Source organism: Perna viridis, chromosome 4 (genome assembly GCF_037379345.1).
Source record: "Perna viridis isolate PV_CMFRI_1.1 ecotype Kerala chromosome 4, ASM3737934v1, whole genome shotgun sequence".
Taxonomy (NCBI): Eukaryota; Metazoa; Mollusca; class Bivalvia; order Mytilida; family Mytilidae; genus Perna; species Perna viridis.
In genome coordinates, this window is record NC_142448.1 from 23026121 (window position 1) to 23040417 (window position 14297).

Below are 14297 nucleotides of genomic sequence, written 5' to 3' on the forward strand. Positions count from 1 at the left end.
GTCCAAGGCGTCAAGCGTCCAATTAACCTTATTCACGTGACCAAATTTCCAGCGGTAAGGCTGACGAAGGAGTGCATTGAAAGTTAAAAAAAACCTTTCACCTCGTTCATATCAAATCCTCAACTGTAGAATTTTTTTTGTAAACAGGGAGTTTCACACCTTTTCTCCTGAACTTACTTGATAGATAGTTTCGGTTCGATAGTCATCTAATTGAATAGCTATTTTTCCTTTCAGGCTTTCTTCTTGAAATTACAATATTTACATTCCCTATGATCGGATGGCTTATCAAATCTTTCAAATTCATTCAATTATGACATATTTACTCACTTAAAATGTAATTACAGGTATTTATGAAATAATTCTACAAGGCTTCATTCGATGAAAGAAAGGTTTGGAATTGATATGCAATTGCTGTAAATTATAGCCCTAACCATTTGGGATTTTACATTTTTAGGCTGAATATGTCTAAAAACAATCGGACCTCCTCCTTTTGTTGAAAAAAATCGTATATTTGTTCAAAATGATGCCAAAAATGAGCAAATAATAGTTTGGAACTCTGTTTCTTAATCTCAAATTCCACTTGTCTTTCTCGGATATCTTTACAATTCTGGAGTAAAAGTTAATGTTATAGGAAGTGTACTATAACAAGAAGGTTCCATCCCAACATAAACCTGTAATTAAAGTGTGTTACCTGATTATTTTTTGCTAATCTTGTTACACTTAGAAATACTGAGATCACCTGATACTTTGGCCATTTTGAACTGCATGATAAACTATTCTTAGTAGACATATTTTATTTATACATTTTTGTACACGATGTACAAATTGAATAATAAACAAACTTCAGATTTCCCTTTAGTACAAGTCCTGTTCTAGAGTGGTCAAATGTACATGTATTTTGTTTTTGAAGATACAGGTCTATGATCCTACAATAGTTATTTGGGAATTAGTAGCCAAAAAAGGGCAATGAATAAGCATTTTCATAAACCTTGTTTATTTCTTACAAGTACATGACATTTTGAAGACCTTTATTAGGCCACTTTCATTCTGGTCAGAGACTTCAACCTTTATTCATCTCTTTTTTTTTCTTTGTAGAAAAATACAAAGCAATGTCAGGTATAGCTATTGGAAGGCTAAGTGAAGAAAGAAAGGGATGGAGGAAGGATCATCCATTTGTGAGTACAAATGAAATTATTTATCAAATATTCAACTTTTAACAAGAATGGATATAGTGAATATGTCAGAGAGACAACATCCCGTGTACCTTCTATTGTCTCACTAACCACTTCTGGGTCAAATGGCCACCCCCACTTTGTGTACATTGTGGTACCAAAAACACACTGAGCCTAGATCAGTACATTGTAAGTGCATTATTTATGTGTATTCTGATCAAAAGTAGTTAAAATTAAGCCGAGGATGTGTACTTCAAAATCATATTGGTTATTTACTTTAAAAGTGTATAAATATTGTTTATGTGTGTGAGTAATTTTCCTCCGTGTTGTCAGTCAGCAGAAAAGGTTAAATGAGGATTTTTAGTATTATTTATTCATGTAAATTTTGTGAAGAATTTCTATGATCATTGTACCGTTAGCACAATAGTTTTGAAAGCTTAATTTCTAGGCTTTGCAATGGTATGCAAATTTACGATGTCATTTGTCCTGGGAATTCACAGTGAAAATTTGAAAATTACATTTTTAACATGTAAAGTAATGGAAATGTTAGAAGTGGTTAATGAGACCTATACTAACATTGTACATGTGATGTGAAAGCTTAGTCTTATTATAATTCTTGTTTAATCATTGTGTAGAAGAAAGAAGTTTTTTTATTGCATTGCTTCATCAGACACTGACAGCAGAAATATAAATCAAACAGCTAGTTCCAATGTAATCATTCTATCAATTGCTATCCATACAAGTGATTAAGTGGTTCCTTTAAAACTGGAGATAAGTAATTTTTTCAGCTGGAGATTTGGTTTGAAAACTGGTACAAAAATGTAGCTTTTTTCATTGCGTAAGAAGTTAATTATGTGTGAAGTTTATGGAAAACATCATGCATGAAGTTTGTTTTCTTGTAAAACTATGCTGAATATTCTAGAATTCGGATATCTCTCTTTTCCCTATTTTGAATTAACGTTATTCAGTTATATGCACTACCTTCAGGGGTCAAGATTAACTTTTTGAGGCTAGTAGCCACCTGGGCTACTAAACTATAAAATCAATTAGTTGAGAAAAAAAGTTGGTAGCCCAGACGTTTTCGGACAAAATTTTGGTACTTAAAAATTCCACATTTTACGAAATACAGGATGCGGAAATTAATAAGCAATTCTAAAGGATTTCTGTATTATAAGAACTGGTTTCAGATAAAATTTAACTAGGGATGCTAAGTTTCCGATCCAATGTTAAAACTCCGAATGCAGGGTTCTCAGTAAGTTTTAAAGTAGGTGGATAAATTAAAAGTAGATGGCACCATTGAGGGCCCTCATTTACCAAAAGATACCTTTTTTTTTTTTTTTGGGCCAACAAAGTAGCCGGCGTCACTGTCAAAGTAAATGGCGAAATCTCCTGTTGCCGGCACTTAATGAGAACCCTGCGACCGCAAATTTGTTTACAATAATTTTTTTTTGCAATTCGTAAAGTAGAAAAAATGGTCGCCCAGGCATATTTCTGGTCGCCATTGGCAAGTGGGCGACAGTTAATCTTTTCCCTTGACCTTCATGGACTATATTTCTTCATTCTCAATAAGACTCCACAAGTGTCCTGTATGTGTTAATTGAAGTTTAAGCCCTTTTTAGCTGGCCATGTGTGCTTCTGTCATCACTTGGCATTCATCCATGTTGTATTTTGTCATTAACTTTCTTTTAAAAATCTCCTCTAAAACCACTCAGTGGATTGTTATCAGACTTGGTCACCAGCATCCTTAGAGTTTTTACTTAAAAGAAAATACTGTTTATGTAGATCAAGTGTAAAACATGGCCACCATTGCTGTTTTTAAACCACAGTGGTCAAGTCACCAATTTCTACATATTTCTCAAAAACTTTAAGAGATATTTAAAAATAAACGTGACCTTCCTCCTTTTGCTTGAAGAGCTCTACAACAGTGTGTGTTGGGACAAAGGTGTCGTGCAACTCCTTGATAGAATTATTGGCCTTGAAAGGCAAAAATGACGTTTTTTGCAATATTGTGAAAACTATAATAGATTTAAAAAAAAACTTTTTATTGATGAAATGATCTTTATGATGAGGTCTCTAAGGGCTTTATCGGATCAAAGTTTTCAAATGACACCTTGTTCAGAGTTACTGCCCTTGAAAGGTGAAAAATAAACCAGCTGGGCAATTCAGGCTCCTGGGAGCCTCTTGTTTCATTATCTGCATACCATGACATAAATTTTTTTGGGAAATATACATCAAATATTCAAGAATGCTAGTTTCCAACAACATTAATAATCAAAGAAAGGAGATTGAAACACAAATTTTATGAATTTTTGGGTTTGAATGCTGGGTTTTCTAGATTATTTTGACAATGGTCACTGACTGTTTAAATGTTCACAAAGTGGTAGATTTTCTGTTTCCACAGTAGAACTGTAGAAAGGTTTTCATTCTGGTGGAAATGACTTACCCATTGGTACATGTAGGTTCACATGCAGTGTCCTAGCTAAGGCAAATTAGAGGGGTGCTGCACCCCACCCTTATCATGCCTAAGGTCTAAGTTTTGTAGAACCACATGTGTAATCAGTTGCATGTTGCACATGTTTTTTTCAATTTAGAATATCAGTTACCTCCCTTATATTTAAATATTTAAAAAAAAATTGTAATTCTTCCACAGTACAGTACATTTACCAAAAGTTGGGTTTGCAATAGTTTTAGAAAATGATATTTCTTTTAAGTATTGCAACATTATTGAATATTTGTTACATTTCACCTCATAGTATGTGATAATGTAAAGAATCACTTGCTTCAAAGTACAAGATTGTAGTGGATGTACAGTCTACTTAGAAGTGATATATCCTCCAAGTGCAATGTTAATAATCATCAACACAGTATTCAAAAAATATGGAGAATGTGATGTCAATTTATTATGGGGGCAGAGTTGTAAACTTTAAATAATTCATTTAGGTTCATCACAAAAAGGGTTTATTAAATTCTGTTCATTATATAAAATGCATGTTTTCACAAAGCACTTGGTCAACTGTCTTTTATACAATAAGGGTGTGTCATGCATACATTAATACAGTAAAACTTATTCAGTTTGCGAAATATGTCCAGACAGTCTGTCCATTCACACATAGTCTAGGTATGCAATAAGAATACCTGGGATCAAAATAGGTTTTTAGGGTTTGGTAGCCAACCTACCAAACTTCAAAGTTTTGTAGCCCAGACCTTTTCATTAAGTTATCATATGACTTTTTTTTCCCATGACTAGTCTACTAGGCATGCAATTAAAGACTTTAAATGTAGTTTTATTCAATAACATATAGTCATATATAACTGATCAATTACTTAATCTCTTGCAAATTCAAATAATCTTTCAAAAACAAGGTCTTCATCCAAATCACTATCACATCCATTTTCATTACCATCTTCCTCACACTGTCTCTGGTACTCCATTTCAAACCTTTCTTCCTCCTCCTCCTCCTCTTCAATTTCCATCTCTATATCATTCCCATCACTCTGTTTAAAATTATACAAACTTACAAGAGGAAAAAAAAAATGAAGGAAAATATTTCAGACTTCGTGCAAACATACATATTTAAAAAAAACTAAGATTAATGTCCCTTTTTGGTTGAAAAAAAAACATGCACTAAAGTGCCCTCTTCCCTGTGCCCCTCTATTTTGTAATCCTTGAGAGAACATATAGTCATGTACATGTATGGCTATCTTATATGTTCAGGGGCATGACCCTGTAAATAATATGTTGTAAGTTTAGCCAGTCACATGGAATACCTTCAGATAATCTATGTGAAAGACCCTTGGCAATTAAAAACTGTTGTACTAAGACTTTGAATTTATTGAATATTTATTGACACAAACAATTTATGAATTAAACTGTTTTGTAGGGATTTGTTGCCAGACCAACAAAGAATCCAGATGGTACTTTGAATTTATTGAACTGGGAATGCGCAATTCCAGGAAAGAAAGGGGTATGTACAATTGGATACTTACAGTTTTTGCATATGGAACCATTTGTTTGCTACTCCTTGTGTATGGTACCGTCTTGGCGTCATCTGTAGGTGAAAAAAATGTTATACCAATATTGTCCTAACTTTGCATTTTTATTTGACTGTAAAACTTGTCACCAGTAAACTCAATTTTCAAGCATCTAATCAATGATTAATACAGTTGCCTTCTATTTAAAGCTCTACAAGCTCTTGTTTTCATCTGTGTAAAGGATGCTTTAAACAAATTAGGCCAAAAATAAATGAAAGTCTTATTTTGTGCTACCAGGTAGAAAAAAAACATGTTAGGTATGTGTAGGTATTTATATTTTTCAAAGACATTGTACATTGGTAAACAATCTACACTTCAATGGTGCTTGAGCCAATTCAGTAATCTTTAGTGTGAAAAAACACCCGAAAAATAGGGTAGAGAGGGTATCAGGAAATCAACTTATTTTTTTTATGGCCTGAAGTGGGCAGAATTATAATGACTACAATTTATTCAACAGATGCAACTCATTATATGACCTTTGCGTTTTTTTTTTTAATAATTTGTGTGCACTTAAAAAGTGGTAAACTGTTAAATTGTGTGGAATTGTTCCATTTTAATCCGTACTGAAATAGTATGATTATTAGAAGTTTAAATTTTATACTTCGTTATAATTAATTTTGAAATGTAACCATAAGAGACCCTGGTGAGCATTTCAAACTTCTTAGAGCCTCTTGTTAGATATAAGATGCAAATAAAAAGACTTGTCTATGTTTTCTTTAATAAGTTGAATGACTTACAATTGTATGTGTATTTTATTTTCAGACTCCATGGGAAGGAGGACTATACAGACTAAGAATGCTTTTTAAAGAAGATTTTCCAAGTTCACCTCCTAAGTGTAAGATAATTTTCATGAAATGCTAGAATGTAACACACAAAACAGTGAGTTGAACACAATGAATAGGACATTTGATGTTTCTGTTTAAATTGAATTTTAAGTTTTGTCAGCATGAAATTTTCCTTGAATTTAAAATCTTTTTTTAATATATATACTGAACATAAAAGTACAGGTTAACACCCTTAAATGTCATTGTGCTGTATCTATTAGTAAAAAGTTATGGTTCTTTTACAAGTTTACATTCTCAGCATGTATTCTAATTGGTAGATCTTGTATAATTTCAGGTAAATTTGAACCACCTTTATTTCATCCGAATGTTTACCCATCAGGAACAGTTTGTCTTTCACTGTTAGATGAGGAAAAAGATTGGAGACCTGCTGTCACAATTAAACAAGTATGACTGATTTCCTTGGTGATTAGGGAAGTGTGTTTTCACATGTAGAACAGTTGTCCCTGGCCATAAATGTACAATGAATTATAAGATTTGAATAATACCTTTAGGTCAAGGGTCTGGAAATTTTGACTGCCCATTCCGGACATTTTATCAAACTTCAGCAGACATTTGTGTCAGTCTTTTACATGCTCAGATCGAAAATAAACTTAAAACAACGTTTATGTAGTTACTTTAAGATAAATATTTGAAATTGTGTTATTTCATCACATACTCTATCTTTTACAAAATATCAGAGCAAGTGAACGAGTTCGGTTTCGACCACAAATGGACGTTCCAACATGTAAACAAAACATCATATCTCTCTGATTTTTTCATCACATAGGCAGACAGCCGAAAACTTCCGAGTAATAAAAAAATGTTGATTATATATGGAAGAAAATCGCAAACACATTTTGTATATTGATTTAAATGGTTTGTTGACTACTGTGTTAAAACGATGCAATCGATGAATTAATAATTACTAACTACGACTGATTCGTAGTTTCAGTTCCAAGTGCTTTCGTTACCTCTGAAAGATCAGTGGGAAAATAGTGGACTTGTCAAACTTCTTTCTTAATTAAACAACTAATAAATGTATGAAAATTCTCAGAGTTACTTCAGTTAATTCGTATACGCAATGGGGCTAAACGTGTACCGTTAATTCAATTATGCAATCAACTAGTCAGTTACAGGTAAATCAGTCACAGGTGACTGCACATCAGCTAAAATTGACACACCCCTGTCAATTAATTTCCAGTAAACAATTTGGAGATGGTAAACAGGATGTTTATACACTAATAAAACCACACATATTTTCATAAGGGTTGGCAATTTTTTATGTCTGATATTGGAAAATGGTCGTCAGTCAATATTCTTTTCTTTATAGATTTTATTGGGTATACAGGAATTATTAAATGAACCTAATATAAAAGATCCAGCACAAGCCGAAGCATATACAATATACTGGTAAGTTTTTGTGTAATTTTTGTCCCCACTTCATCCATGGAAATGAAAGACATAGTAATGGTTTGTTTCCATGCATTTGTTTGTCACTAGTATTCTGATGTCTGAGCAGTGCTCTGGATTAAATTTTGCCATAGGCTTGATTCTGGCCAATGGCTGTCTTTCATAGGACATATTTATGAAATTTTGGGACAAAATTGAAAACCATTTTGATAATAAAAAAATTACATAAATGTGAATACACTTTAATGGAAAAATAGATACAACTAACACATTTGTTTAATTTCTCGATTTTTTTATATTTATTTTTGAGGTTGCATTCAAATTGTACCACCAATAGTTCAAAAACAATATTTTGGGCATTGTCATTATTATCATCATCAATATCGATTTGGACATTTGGTGACCAGACAGTAATTTGAGTCGAAGTAAATGGATCTTTTTGAGGTTGTACCACTATGTGTCAAAAAGAAGGATAGGATTGATTTTTAGTTCTTATAAAGACAGTTTTTGATAGGTGATGGGTTGTAATTTTCTTAATGTGGCTTCTGTTTTCGTGACACTCCAGAGATGATATGGTTGATTAAAACCGCATGCAAAGATAATTTAGAAATTTGGCTGCTGTTGTCAAGACATTCACAACATTTGTATGCAGAAATAAAAGATGTTACGGAGTTTGACTTTTTACAATGCACGTACCTTTGTAGGAGGTACTTTCCATCATTTTCTTTTATAAACAGGGATTATTTTTTTTCACTTTTTTAGTGGAATTCCGCCAATTTAAATCTGGATTCTACCATTACGATTCTTTTTTTTACTGTTTGTTTATTTCTGTTCTTAATGAAAGGACTGATGTTATATTAAGCTCTAGTTGACCTGTTCATTCCTCTAACACTGTACAGTGATTCTGATAAAAATGATGCGTTCAAAATCTTCTAACCTTTAACTTTTAAAAAGGATGTTGCCATCCAGTGCAAAGACACTAACATATCAGATGTACATAATCCAAAGCAGTTCATTAACATACTTTAAATTATATAGACTAGCATTCAGATAAAGGTCTTTTTAATCAGAATTTTAAATTTCCATCTAAAATATTGATATAAAAACCTAATGAGTTCTGAGGTCTAAATCTCCAGATATTAATATGCCATTTTAATTTCATTTATTATGAATATTTACAGACTTTTTTTTACTATTTTCAGTCAAAACAGAACGGAATATGAGAGAAGAGTGAAAGAACAAGCTACAAGATTCAGGGATCCATCTTACTAAACTGTTATTGCTTATTATTTTGTCTAAAATTATTTGAAATTCAGAAACATTGATAATGACCATCATGCTTTTTATGTGACTGCAAATGTTTTGCATTCATATGATGGTATGCCGCTATTGTCATCATCTGTAGTTATTTAAATTTTGTGCTGTAACTTAAGTTCTTGTGAATGGGTCTGTATGAAACTTTTAACACAAGGTTCTTTATCATCAGATAATGATTGAAATTGATTTTTAGGATTTTAGCAAAACAGGTCCTTTGTATTTTGGGCCCTTATTTCATACTGGTCCTTTTCAAGTTCCAAAGGGAAAAAAATAGTTTGTTTCAACAAAAATTGAATTATTTGTAATGCTGTATTTAACACTGTATTTGGACTAGGATTGGTAAATTTCCAAATTTTCAAGTTCTATGGCTACATATGCTCTGTGTTAGAAACTCTTGCTTTGTAAAATATTTATTCACAATTCAAATTCAGAAAATGTCATCAGTTGCATCAAGGTGGGTCCCATGCAGCACTTATTCTCAAGAAGGCTCAAAGATTTTTCTGGCAGATTTGATATAAGAACAATTTGCATATTTCAAAGGATTTGCATCTGATCTACATAATGAGAAGTTCGTATATTTCTTAAATTGTGAAATGATATTTGTGTTTACCAAGTATACAGCTATTACTTAACGCTCATTCTCCCATTCTGAACGTGTATGTAAATACTTCTGTATTTCCTTTTTTACCCAACACAGAATGAAATGAACAGAAACAGAAACCCAGTACATTAAGATAAGAGGATTTAGAATTCTCTTATCATATGACTGTGAGTAGAATATTATTTGCTTGATAGAAAAAATCAGTTGAAAGGCTGAATTTTAGGTGTTGTTAGGGGTAAAATATATAATTTTTAATATCCCTTCAGTTATTTGAAATCAGGCTCTATCAAAACATGTTATGTGTTTTATTATTTTGTGATATGTAAAGATTCTATTTTGCTATGTACTGGGATGATCAACAATGTTGTTTTATATTTACAGATTTCTATAGTGCTGAATCTTTCTATATGTAAATATTTTTCTTTTAAATCTGAACTGTCATTGCATTTATAGCATACATTCATACATACATAAATAAGTCTGAATATTATTATGTAATACACTAACAGAACAAGAATATTGAGACCTGGTCATGTTGAAGTTGGTATTGTATGTAACTGAACAGTGAAGCTTCATGTTCATTATAACTGGAATCGTCCATACTTCACTTCATCGTTATCATCATCATCATAAAATGTTGTTCAATAAAATGTAACACAAATTAGTTGTTTATTTGAAACTACCCTTTCTTAGATTCTCTTATGAATTTGAAATGAACTAGCAACATGAAGCTTGAAAATACTTTTCACAATTATTTAAAAAATGAATATATTTATAGGTTTCATAACGACTGGAAGTTCAATAGCACAAAACATCAACTCAGTCTCATTTGTTATAATGTTAAATTTTCTCAAAGATTCCTATTGAATATTTGGCCACTTGACATAAAGCATCTGCCGTAGGGGAAATTTTAGCAGTTGTTAATCTTTGATTTCACCAATTGTTACAGGAGAACAGTCATAAGAAGTGCTGCTTTTAACCAATCAGATTTTATTGACAATGCATCACGATAACACAGCAACCAATCATAATGGCAAATTTTTCATATCAAAAAGCCTAATGATGTGGTATTGCATAATATCTAGCCATTCATGAAGTATATAAAAGACTAAGTCAGGGAGAACATGGAATACAAATGTACATGTCAAGGGCATATTCAGGCGGTGGTGTGGCGGGCGTCCGCCCCCCTCCCAATAAAAAAAAAATTGCAAAGCATGGGTTTTCGGGTTGATTTAGGCGGCTTTAGGTTGAAACTTTAATTTCTTGATAATTTGACCACAAAAGATATCCATATTGCACCTACTCTAGAAGAATATTTCAAAATTAAAACTCAAAAAATTTTTCGCCTCCCTCTGCATGGCAAAATTTCAATTGTGCCCCCCCTCCCAATCTAAAATCCAGCATCCGCCCCTGCATGTGTCTTATCAATTTGTCCATCCACTATATACCTGTTGCATCATTACTTGAGAATGCCTTGTTCAATATACTTCAAACATTACACAATTTTTATACTACCACAAAAATTTGCAATCACATTATTTAATGATGAGATTATTTTTGTTTTTTTTTTTGTTTTGATCATTCAGGATCAAACTACCTTGAGTTGCCAGTTCACTACTACTAAGGGAGTTTGTAACATTCTTGACTACCCTGTCAGGTCTCACACGGACGGCCCAGTTTGGTAGGCTTTAAATAATTCTGATATTTATTTAAATTGTATCTTTAGCCAGTTCACTGGAAAATATAGTCCAAATGTTATTCATTCATATCATTCAATACCTCTTCTATAACTAATAATTATGTTTCTGGCAATTATTGAATAGTCTCTGCAAATAAAATTAAGATCTAGTCTTCAATTCAACTGAAGTAATGTGTCAAGAAGCATGGAATGTGATAAGGAAGTTCCTTCCAACAACTTATCAGTCAAAATCACCATCCTATCTTTCATGTTTTATGATTAATAAACAGGAAGTAAAGAGCAGTGGTTTTAACCAAGTGAAATTTGTAGGAAAATTCAAATTGATAAAAAGTGTCCAGCTATGGACAATCTTGTGTTCATCAAAGAAATAATCTTCTTTAAAAAAAAATGGTTTCATTTGAGTATAATTATATATGATAATACTAGATGTTAAGGAGGTAGACCTAGGATAAGAACACAACTCTTAAAAATCATTGGAATGTTTGTATTCAGCATTTAACATCAATCTTATATAAGCATCTAATTAACTTGGATTCATTTTATTCTGCTTCAAATGAAAGCTTGGGAGGCAATGGTGAAATTGAATATAATACAAACATATCTATGATTTCAGGAGTTAGGTCCCTTACTATAGGTCTACCTTTTTAATTTAGTTTTTGAATGCAAATGCATATTAACATTTGGACAGGTTTAAAAATTTGGGAGAAATGGGAAATGGAACAAACTTTGTAAATGATTGTGATGTTTGATACTAATTATAGTTTATACTTCAGAAATCAGTAGTAAATGACTTAACCCCCGGCTAGGTTTCTGAGCACTATTTAGTCGCCTTTTACGACAAGCTTAGCGCTGCTGCAGGCCTATTCTTTTGACACCCGGACCTGCACGGGGCTTTTTCATTATGAAATCTTTGTTCATGCTACAATTTTCACAAATCAAAAACCTCAAGTGCTGACACCGAATGGGGTAAAATATGCATTTATTTCAAATTGTTTAAAAAGTTTTATTTCTCATTCAATGTGGGCAGTTATTTTTTAACTTGTGTGTTTTTGTTTTTTTTCTTAAATAAAATTCTGTTTTAAGAATATTTTGCAGATATTAAATAGCATTGAGCATTTTCAGTCTATAGGGGGCCAAAGTACGGTCACACCCTAAAAATCTACATTTTTATTTCTGGTCAAATTTTGAATATTTTTTTCATTGGATTCCTTGTTGAAACCCCTTCTGTATTTCTATCAGAATTCAAATATTTTTTAATATTACTAAAGTGGTCCATGCAAGCAGAACTTTTTACTTGAATTGAATGTCAAAATATGCAATATTGTCTCCAAACCAGTTGTTGTGTCTTTAATCTTAAGACCTTATGTTTAAGAATGTCAAAAACAAATACTTTATCCATACTTGCCCAAAGTGAACCGAGTTCAACTGACTGCAGTCGTATCATGGTGCACTCAGCACAGTTTTTTATTTGTTTGATGGTCTAATGGTCTTCTGTACATATTTTAAAGAAAGCTTAACCTCAAAGTCTATATACTTCAATGGAATATCCAAAATTTTGTTTCCAAGTTATTGAATTTTGCTGTATAAAGTGGGATGTCAAATACCTATCTGAATTGCATCAAACTTAAAGAGCAGATTATTAAAATGAACTCCAAATCTGCACACTTTTTATTTCTTATTTCTGAGTTATTGAACACTTAACACTATTAAATTGGTGGATTTTTTTCACATCTTATGAGAATGCATTACATGATCTGCTTGAAACTTTACAGAATTGTTGGTGAAATCTAGAAGTTCTGTGTACTATTTAATACTGGTAAATATAATTTTCTATTCAGGAATCATGGCAGTTGTGCAGGTTGCATCCAGGTGTATCATCCACCCATGATTCAACTTAATTCAACTATGTTTTATAAATTGTATCATAAAAATTCTAACAAAAACTAAAGTATTAATGTATGGAAAATTAATACCAGTAATGACATTACAGCTTTATCACAGGAGCTGTATATTCTTTCAAGTTTTGAATTTGCTGACAACTATTACTGAGTTTCTTCATAATACATGTACTAAAATCAGGACTTGTATTAATACAAAGTTGAGTTACTTCCCCTTTTTATAAAAACATTTTTCAAATATCATACATTTTTCTGTTAGCCTTGTTTATTCAATGGAACATTTGGAAGAAACTAAAACGTTTCCACATTAACAAGTTATAACTTTTGACTAATACCTTACAATCATGACTTATTTTTGCTCTCCAACACAAAATTCTACACTTATAGAAATATTATTTATTAACTTTAACTAAACTGATATTAGACTTCTTAACTTTTAAATCTTCTTCTTTGAAACTAAATTTCTGAAGTTCCTGAACTATGCAGTGCCATAATTTAGGGACAATATAACAAGAAAATATTGTTCAGGAGCATTTAAAATTACAAGATAGTGAAGTGATAAATTAATAATGAAAAGGGGCAAGCAGTATTTATCAGGTATTGTTTGTCTAGAGTATTTTCATGCAAATGTCTTCAGAGTTTGTCAATTATCCTCACAAACCCATGATATTCAAATACAACCTGTAAAAAATCAGTATGATTGCTGCTTTGATGTATGAAATGAGCTGTGCTGACTAGAAATCTCAAATCACATATATTGTATGTCACAATGCATGGAACCAACCAAAAGATAAATAAATCTGTGTCACCATGAAGATCAATCAAGGAATTGAATGCTGGGAATGTACTTCTGGTATGTCAGTCTGGTCATCTAATTATAGTCTACACATAACTATGATCAAATGACAAAGTGTGTGGTTTAGGGAAGTTGAAATTGACTTTGGTATTTACACAATCACTGACCATATATTTCCTGTTACAAAATGATCAACAGACAATAGCTGTACAAACAAAAAAGAATCTCAAGTTTGATGCAGCAATAAAAAAACGTAACAATTTAACAACAAATCGTTTGGGATTTCCAGTCGGTGGACCCCACTCCATGCAACAATGTATTGGACATACAGATTTTTTACAGGTTGTAGCATGCATGTGCATTCTCATCACATTCTGTGGCAGAAATAGTGAAACTTCAGCTATTGATATGCACATGTATAGTAATACTGTTACATAAGTAATACTGAAACTAGTTTTAACACATGTACAAAAGGAAACCTTCCAATTTCATTGAAAAATGAAAGAACTGTTTTTAACTACAATGCAAATATCTACATTTTTTCCTAA

The 14297-nt window shown here is 32.0% G+C and overlaps 1 protein-coding gene across 3 annotated transcripts; it reads left to right on the top strand.

The window, feature by feature from the left end:
* Positions 1-3: 3 nt before the first annotated feature.
* LOC148619374 (SUMO-conjugating enzyme UBC9-B) lies at positions 4-10017 on the top strand. Of its 3 annotated transcripts, none has more exons than XM_088579210.1 (7): positions 4-54; positions 1096-1175; positions 5054-5137; positions 5967-6039; positions 6324-6433; positions 7359-7438; positions 8641-10017. In XM_088579210.1, the coding sequence occupies exons 2-7, from the start codon at positions 1110-1112 to the stop codon at positions 8708-8710; spliced, it is 483 nt and encodes a 160-aa protein (XP_088435336.1). In that variant the 5' UTR covers positions 4-54; positions 1096-1109; the 3' UTR covers positions 8711-10017. The 3 variants fall into 3 exon arrangements, with proteins under 3 accessions (XP_088435336.1, XP_088435337.1, XP_088435338.1); XM_088579211.1 differs by having other exon boundaries at positions 54-193; XM_088579212.1 differs by lacking the exon at positions 4-54 and adding an exon at positions 57-82.
* The last annotated feature ends 4280 nt before the right edge of the window (positions 10018-14297 follow it).